We start from the raw sequence: 8,545 nt of genomic DNA on the forward strand, positions 1-8,545 counted from the left end.
GATATTATGAAAGTGCATATAATACCTCCAAACATACTCCTGCCATGATAGTTGCATTTAAAATACTTTGTTTTATTGCTCTGTAACTTAAAAACATTTTATTGCATTTTTGTGCATTTAATATAATAGTTTTTATTGCATTTTTGTGCATTTAATGTGATAGTCAAATTTAGACCCCTTCCACCATCCATACTCCCCTTAGTCCCTGCCCACCAGTGGGCATTCTCTCATATATGTTAAGTCCTATCTGGATAAGTATTTGTACCCAGATACCCTTTAGTACAAGATCATACATTAGCGTCTTTTCAGCTTATCTAGCGTTCTTAAAGAAAATCTACTCTCTCTCTCACCCATTGGAAATCAGTTGCCAATAGTTCCTAGGTTACCTTGAGGCCTGCTGCCTATTTCCCTCATTTGATCCTGGGTTTTTGGATGATTGAGTAAGCATGGTTCTTATGCGTGCTATCACCATTACTGCAAGTTCATATGAGTAAGCTTCCAGTGGCCTGAAAGCCTCTTTTCATTGTGTTCAGGCAAAACTCCTGACTCTTCAAATCTTTCTGCCCCCTCTTATGCAGTGATCCCTGAGCTGTGGGTGGGTGAGGTTTAATACAGGAATCCTATCCAGGGACATACACTCTGAAGTATCTTATTCTCTAAAATTTAGCCAGTTGTGGCTTTCTGTTTGCATCACGCTCTGTTGTATGAGGAAAATTTGCTGGTGAGAGTTGAAGAATCTATTAGCATTCTCTCTATCCACTGTTCTATGTTTGATGAGCCTTAGGTATAGAGGCTCCACTGTAGATGTGTCACTTTGGGCTGGACATCTGTCAGACATATATTCTCTGTGTGTGAGTGTGTGACAAGTTGTAGAACTTAGTAATTAAGCCCCTATCTGTTGTAGAAAGATTCTTTCATTAGTGATGTATGGTATAATTGTCTGTCAATATAAGGATCCTTATTTAGCATATGATAAGACATTTCATTTGTCTAGAGATATGACAAAGATAGGGTTTTCTCTAACAGGTATGCCTTCTCCAGTCATGTGTATTTGGCTATATTTACAGTGCCACTGATGAGTGCCCTTTCATTAAGAGGGCGTTAAGTCCAATTAGGTAGCTGTTGATTACCCCCTAGATAGCAGTGGCACTACCATACCAACAGAGGTGGTGTGCCAGTCATTGTGGTAATCAGGATTTAGATCTGTGTTGAATCATGGATTGATTTTCTCCCTTAGCAATTTGCATAGTATGCTCCAGAACTATGAGAGCTAGTCTTTAGTGCAAATGCTTACAGGTCAGTTCCTGCTCCATTGTCGCAGATTCTGTGCCTGAAGTATGTCCTGTCTTCATCAATAGGTCTTACCTTCAAGTTCTGGGAAGTAATTGAGGACTGTGGCAATAACCTGTGTTACTTCAGGAGTCTTTGGACTTCTCTCACCAACAACACAAAGAAGGTTTCTACTGTCTGGCACTGTGTTCTTTGTTATATAGCCTTCAGCTATACACAAGTGCTTATGTTCAGATATAGTTTGTGTATTTTTCGGAATATTTTTGAGCTAATAAATTTCCCTCTGGCTTTTCTTTCTCCTAAGGTTTGTCTCTCTTCTCTATCTCCCTGTCTAACCTCCATCTCCACTTTAAGTGCCCCATTTTCCCCCTGATAAAATCCATCTCCTATTATTCGCCCTTCTCTTGAGTTCCTTCTTACTCCCATACTCTGTATTCTTGCAGTTGTGAAACAATATCTTTTCCAAATAATAAAATCATGGCAGCATCATAGACATACAGCAAAAAATATTAGACTAACTTCCACAAAATTATCTTATATGAATATGAAATTTTAAGATACAGCTGAGACAAGGTACTTGAGGACACACACCTGACAAAAGTGACATTGAAAACACATGAAGAAATGCTACAAATAATCCAGAAAATGGAAGACAGAGCATCAATCAAGACAAAAATAAGTACATATTTTAGGCAAGCACTTTATACAATATGTAATATATTCGTTTAAAAGTGTACAAAAATGTGTTCAGCTTATCAGGTAGTGAACTGAAAGTTAATGCTGTAATTTGAAATGCCATTATTAACAAGGTTAGAGCTTGATGTTGGAAGTGCTGGAAAGAGGTTTGAGCAGCAGAGATTCCTAGGCACCACTAGTGAGAAGTGAATTCACACAATAACATTGGGAAACAAGTTGGAGCCATCTGGGGAAGATGAAGGAATGCATCCAATTCAATCTGGCAAATGCAGTCTTCTCTGTGCACCTAATCACGTTTCTACCCATGTACAAGAAGGGCACACAAATTGTGGTCATAGCAGCACTACAAGTAATAGTCCTGAAAGAGAAAGAACAAATATCAGTCAAGGTAAGGGTAAGTTTTCGCATTGTCAAAGAATGGAGTAATACTCAGCAAGAAAGGAAACATTAGAGATTCACATTCAAAGATGAATGGAAAAAGATAATTTTGATGGCAAGAAAGTAGACAGAGTATAGGTGAGGGACTTCCATTTCTTCTATATCTTATTTCTTAAAACAAATTTAGAAGTGAATGTTGGTCCATGCATTTAATTTTAGAACTCAGGATACAGGGGCGATTGGTCTCTAAGTTTGAGGCCAGCTTGGCCAACATAGTGAGTTCCAGGCTAACCAGTACCTCATAGTGTCTCAACAAAAAACCCCAATTTTATTTTACTACATTTGTGTGTGTGTGTGTGTGTGTGTGTGTGTGTGTACTCATGCGACTGCACACATATACTGATCAAAGTGCAACTTTTGGGAGTTCTCTCCTTCCACCATGTGGTTCCCAGGGACCAATCTCAGGTTGTCAAGTTTAGGGGCAAGTACCTTTGTCCTTTGAGCCATTTTTTTCAGACCTAAAATCCCAGTTCTTTGATGTTTAATGAATATTGCTATAATTTTAAACAAATACAAAATAGTATCCAGAGAAGCAAATATTTACCCCCAATGTTATGACAGTACTTGACTATGAATAGATGAAGTTTCAATAAGGTACACTCTGTGAATTAGCTGGCACCATATGCCTTATATTTTTGGTAAAAATACTTAGACTTTGAGATGTAAATTTGCTCAAAATCACGTATCCCTCAAGTGCCAGCCATAACGCAATACAAATTATTGGATATTAACTTTCGTAGTTTAATCAGAGGTTATGACTGTCTTGAATTAGTCTTGTCCTGTTCCTTGGTGACATGCTTTCTTTACACATGTATGAGAAATAATGCTGCATCAGCTTTTCAGGGCTGCTGTGCTGTTTGACTCAGATCAAGAGTTTGGGAAAACATATGGCTTATAAATGTAAGTGGTTCATAAGTAGTGAACTGTATACATAGCTAATTCGTGATTATCAATCAATATTACTACTATCTGACTAAACTGTCTTGACCATCTCTGGTCTCAGGTTCTCCAGTTGCAAATTGAAGTTTGGAACTAGAGCCATCTCTGTGTCCTTTACAGTTGAAATGACTACAAGGGTGATAAGGCAAACTACAATCCTGTTATTCTGAGAATATGGAAAGTGAACTTGGATTCAGAAGGGACATGGCAGCGCAGGGCCTTAAACCAGCAGGGACAGCCACTCCAGGACAATGACTCCACAACAACCAGAGAGCAAATACCAGGAGGTCTTTTCTCTGTAATTGGCTTTCCTCTTTACAACTCTGTTCTCAATGGTACAATTAAGAGATCCCAGTGTGACCATCTCTCCTTCTATGAATTGACAGCCAGTTTTGTGGCCAAATGGATCCATCCAGGAGTGTAGTAAGTCAATAGAAAAATTACTTTCTTAAAGAGATAGGCAGGTTCAGTGTTTGGCAAGAACTCGGTCTCCTTGGATCTGGATCAAAGTCAGAACAAAACCCAGAAAACAGTGGCTTCCACAGGATCTCAGTAACTGGGTGATATCTTTTGTAAATGCATTGACCAGGGCTCATTGTATCAGCATTTCCAATTACTTATTTCTTCCCTTTCCTGAACTTCCTCAATGTCCACATAGGCTTCTTTCTTGAGCTATTTTTTTCTTTGCTGCTATTCTCTCACCTACCAAAGAATACAGTCAAAATTCCTCTTGTTACCGTGGGTAAGTGATGTTGTTGAATTCTAGGTATATGATTTCTTAAGTATATTACTTTGAACATGAGCTTTTTATCTTCTTTATTTTAACCCATAAAATGGGGATAACAAGACTATTTACAGTTGAATGAAAAAGTGAAAATAAACCTGATGCAATATTAAATCAGTATTTAAGAGTTTAATTAAAATGAATAATTTATTGAACTTCAGGATAATTTCATAAAATCAAAAACATGACAATTTCCCATTTTTTTTTCTACTTGAGGAACGCTTAATTAGTTTGAGTACTTGAGGACTTTGCTTTAGAAATCACAGTAATTTAAGTTCCACCTAAGTAAAGATCTTTGATTCGTGATTTCTGAGAAGTTAAAGAGAAAAGATCTGCAGTGATCATACAGATTTCTCATCTAGAGTTCATGAGCATACACCACACAGCTGTAATTCCTTGTTAAGCCTGAGTCTAGAAATACCAGCCTGGGCAGCACAGACACCAGAAATGCCCACTCCGGGTCAGGAGTGCTGGTCTGATTGTTCTACAGAAGCTTCTTTTGCTCTAGTTCTCATTGAACAGCAGCCTCCACTTTACCTGCACTCGGACTCAAACACCTTTTTAAGGTGATCATGTCTCTATCAGTCCAGAGTTGGAACAAGCCTTTATTAGCTATATCTATCTAGAAAAATTGCCAACTGATATTTGTACTAGTCACTTCTCCAGACTGCCACGGGAGATGGCAAAATCATGCAAACTACTCCTCAACAAGACTGTGTATATTTAGAAATATTTTTCTTTTAGTTTACCAAAATGTAACAAGAAAAAAAACTTTTGAGCACTGCGTTGTAAACAAGGGAAAAAACAAAATACTTTCCTTTCTAGGATTAGTGAGTTATGCCAAATACTTCAAGCACAGCTGATCAGTGATTGGAACACAGTAAAACAGTAATAACATTTAGTAAGCTGGTGGATCAGGAGTTTCTTACTTTCAGTGAGATAAATCCAATTTTTCATTATCATGGAGAAGTCTCTGTGAAAGTGAATAGCTTAAAGATATTTTCATTAAATGTAACTGACCATAGATAAGCTTTCTGAGACACTGTAGTACAGCTCCAAGAATAAACAAAAAATTCTGAACTACATGAAAGCATAATGATAATTAGACAAAAATATGATATTGTTTGCTTCATTTGAAGCTGGGTTTGTGTGTATATTTTCCCTTTTCTCTAACATATTTATTCTAAAACCTTGGAAGCGTTTCTCTACAAACTTGTAATCAGGTTCTTTTCATAATGAAATCTTATTGTAACTAAGATATTACAGACTCTTAAAATTTGCTTCAAGGTTGTATTTCTATGCACTTCAAAAGAAAGCACTCTCTAATATGAGAAAATACATTTTATTAATATCTTTAATATGTTTGTTGAGGGATGGTAGGTTTGTCAGTAGGTTAAGGCAATTGTCCCAAAACCTGACTTTAGTCCAATCTTCAGGAAGGACAAGGACATGGTGAACAAAGAGAACGTATGCTTACAAGTTGTCCTCTGACTTCCACATGCATGCTGTGTCTGGCACAGAGTGTATGCACATGCACATGCAATATAAAAAATGTAGTTTGTGGTGGAGGTTAATGCCTCAATTTGTATTTCTCTCTTCATAGCTGAAACTTACTACGTAGATCAGGTTGGCCTCAAACTCACAGATATATCTTCTGCCTGACTCTTCCTCTGGAGTACTGCAATTAAAGGATTAAAAGTTTGTATTACCACAACCAGCAAATAAATTCAATTTAACAATGAAAACGAGACAGTTTCTGTCCCCTCCCCCACCCCAGCAGCCATCTCTTGTCACAATCTCCTTATGCAGGGTTTGAGGCTTCTTACCCACTTCCTCATGTCTATGCTGGAATTTTCTTTCCTATGTGAGCTTGCCTGAGACTTGTGCATGCTGCCACTGTTGCTGTGAGTTCATATGAGTAACTGACCAGTTATCTGCAACACTCTGTCTCCTTGTGGTCAGAGACAGTCTCTTTTAAGCATGGGGATCTTGGCAGGTTAACCAGGATACACTGGATGAACCAACACCGAAGGACATTTGGAGATCCAAATTAAACTCTATAGGCTTTATACGTGTGAGCGGGTGTGTGTGCGTGTGCGCACGCACGCACACGCACACACACACACACACACACACACACACACACACACACACACGCACGCACGCACGCACACACATGCACACAAACACACACGCACGCATGCACACACACACACGCACGCACGCACGCACACACACAAATTCAATAGATAGATTTTAAATGCAAAAAATTAAAAAATGAAATAAATACAAAATATGTTAATTTATGCTACTGTAATACACATGATGCTTGGTACTGAGGAGTAAAACATTCACAGAATCATGTACTACACCTAATATCTAGCTTTTAAATGTACCATTTGTTATACTTGTGTATCCATTTGTGTGCAATTGTCTTAAACCAAAGTAAGTTTTTTGCTATATTCTAAATTCTTACCCTCTATTCACAGATATATCCTCAACTAACCAAAATGCTGAGAATAAATGACTTTGTAGTGTCTAGTCTCAAATCAGATATCTGTATTTTAGTCAGATTTTCAAAGACATATTTCCAATTTCATGAAATTCCACTAAGAAATTGGAAAATCAAAACACTTAGTTGATTTTTATTGACAAATGGAGAAGCAAGGCTGGGTCTTCCCAGAGAAAGATAGTGAATGACTTTTCAGGGCTTATTAGAGAAAAAGATGATGTGAAAATGGCGACGGTACAGTTTTACCTGGATCAACAACATGGTTTCTTGTCTCCTTTCTCATGTTAGAAGCACTGAGGCAATGAGGGGAAGAGGAAATATTACTGAGATCACCGAATTCATCCTCCTGGGATTCTCAGATTTCCCCAGAATCACAGCACTGCTCTTCATCGTATTCCTGCTCATATATATCACAGCTCTGACCTGGAACCTGTGCCTCATTGTTTTAATAAGGATGGATTCCCACCTCCACACCCCCATGTACTTCTTCCTTAGTAACCTGTCCTTCATAGACCTCTGCTATGTCACCTCCACAGTCCCCAAACTGCTAATCACTTTCTTCCAGGAAAAGCAAACCATCAACGTTGTGGGCTGTGCAGTTCAATATTTCTTCTTCTCAATGCTGGCAACAAGTGAATCTTGCCTCATGACAGCCATGGCCTATGACAGGTATGCTGCCATTTGTAATCCTCTGCTCTATTCATCCATCATGTCACCCACCCTCTGTGTTCGGATGGTGATGGGATCCTATATGGGAGGACTCACATGTTCTTTATCTCAGATTTGTGCTTTGCTGCAGCTCCATTTCTGTGGACCTAATGTCATCAGGCACTTCTTCTGTGACATATCCCAGCTCGTACATCTATCCTGCACTGAAGCTTTCTTTGTAGAAGTTCTGATTGTAATACTAACAGCAATATTTGGGATAATGAATGCCTTAGTTGTCATGATATCTTATGTCTATATTATCTTGTCCATCATGAAGATCACATCAACTAAAGGCAGGTCCAAGGCATTCAACACCTGTGCTTCTCACCTGACAGCTGTTTCTCTCTTCTATGTTTCTGGTGTCTTTGCCTATTTGCGTTCCAGCTCTGGGGTTTCCTCCAGCTTTGACAGATTTGCTTCCATGTTCTATACTGTAGTTACTCCCATGCTGAACCCTTTGGTTTATAGTCTGAGGAACAAGGAAATCAAAGATGCCATTAATAGGTTGCAGAATAAGACATGCACCTGCTAATGTCACAGATTCTGAGATTTTTGACATTTTTGTTATGTCAGAATCACCATTATCTACAATAAAGAAAACTTGATTGGAACAGTACAAAATACATGAGGCTTTGGATGAAGAAATCTTAATTTGAAATACTCAGTTGTCCCAATCGTGAGCTTTAGCCAACATGTCCATAAACATTCCATTTTATTCATGGATCATATGGCTTTAAGATGATGGGAAAATCTACGCATATTTTGCAGCAGGGTATTGGATCTACAACACATGGATCCACCTTTTCCTTAGTTTAGATATGCCCAGAAAGTGATGATGAGACATAGCTGATAATATTTAGGGGTAACGTTCAAGTGCCTTGTTTGATGTGTGAGGTCCCTGGGAACTGCTATGTTCTGAGAACTGATTGCATGGACTGCTGTTCAGAACTCTTACCATAGGTACTGACTGTTGTTGCCATTAAAGTACAGTATTAAAGAAGAAAGCTCAGTGTAGTAATATCTGATGCGGTGGGAACACACAATGGGCAAGGCAACATACAGAAGGAAGGGTTTATTGGGCTGATATAAAAAGTTCACCATGACAGGGAGGCATGCCAGCAGGTCGTAGCTGGGACAGAAAGCTGAGGGCTCACATCTTCAAGCAGGTGCAGGAATCA

General features: G+C 38.6%; 1 protein-coding gene across 1 annotated transcript; it reads left to right on the forward strand.

Annotated features, from left to right (window-relative positions):
- The first annotated feature begins 6,960 nt into the window (after positions 1–6,960).
- Positions 6,961–7,899, forward strand: LOC103733366 (olfactory receptor 5AN1-like). The gene has a single exon (XM_008832184.1). It carries the CDS (start codon positions 6,961–6,963, stop codon positions 7,897–7,899), a length of 939 nt encoding a protein of 312 aa, XP_008830406.1.
- The last annotated feature ends 646 nt before the right edge of the window (positions 7,900–8,545 follow it).

Source organism: Nannospalax galili, unplaced genomic scaffold (genome assembly GCF_000622305.1).
Source record: "Nannospalax galili isolate Female #2095 unplaced genomic scaffold, S.galili_v1.0 scaffold936, whole genome shotgun sequence".
In the NCBI taxonomy this organism is placed as follows: domain Eukaryota; kingdom Metazoa; phylum Chordata; class Mammalia; order Rodentia; family Spalacidae; genus Nannospalax; species Nannospalax galili.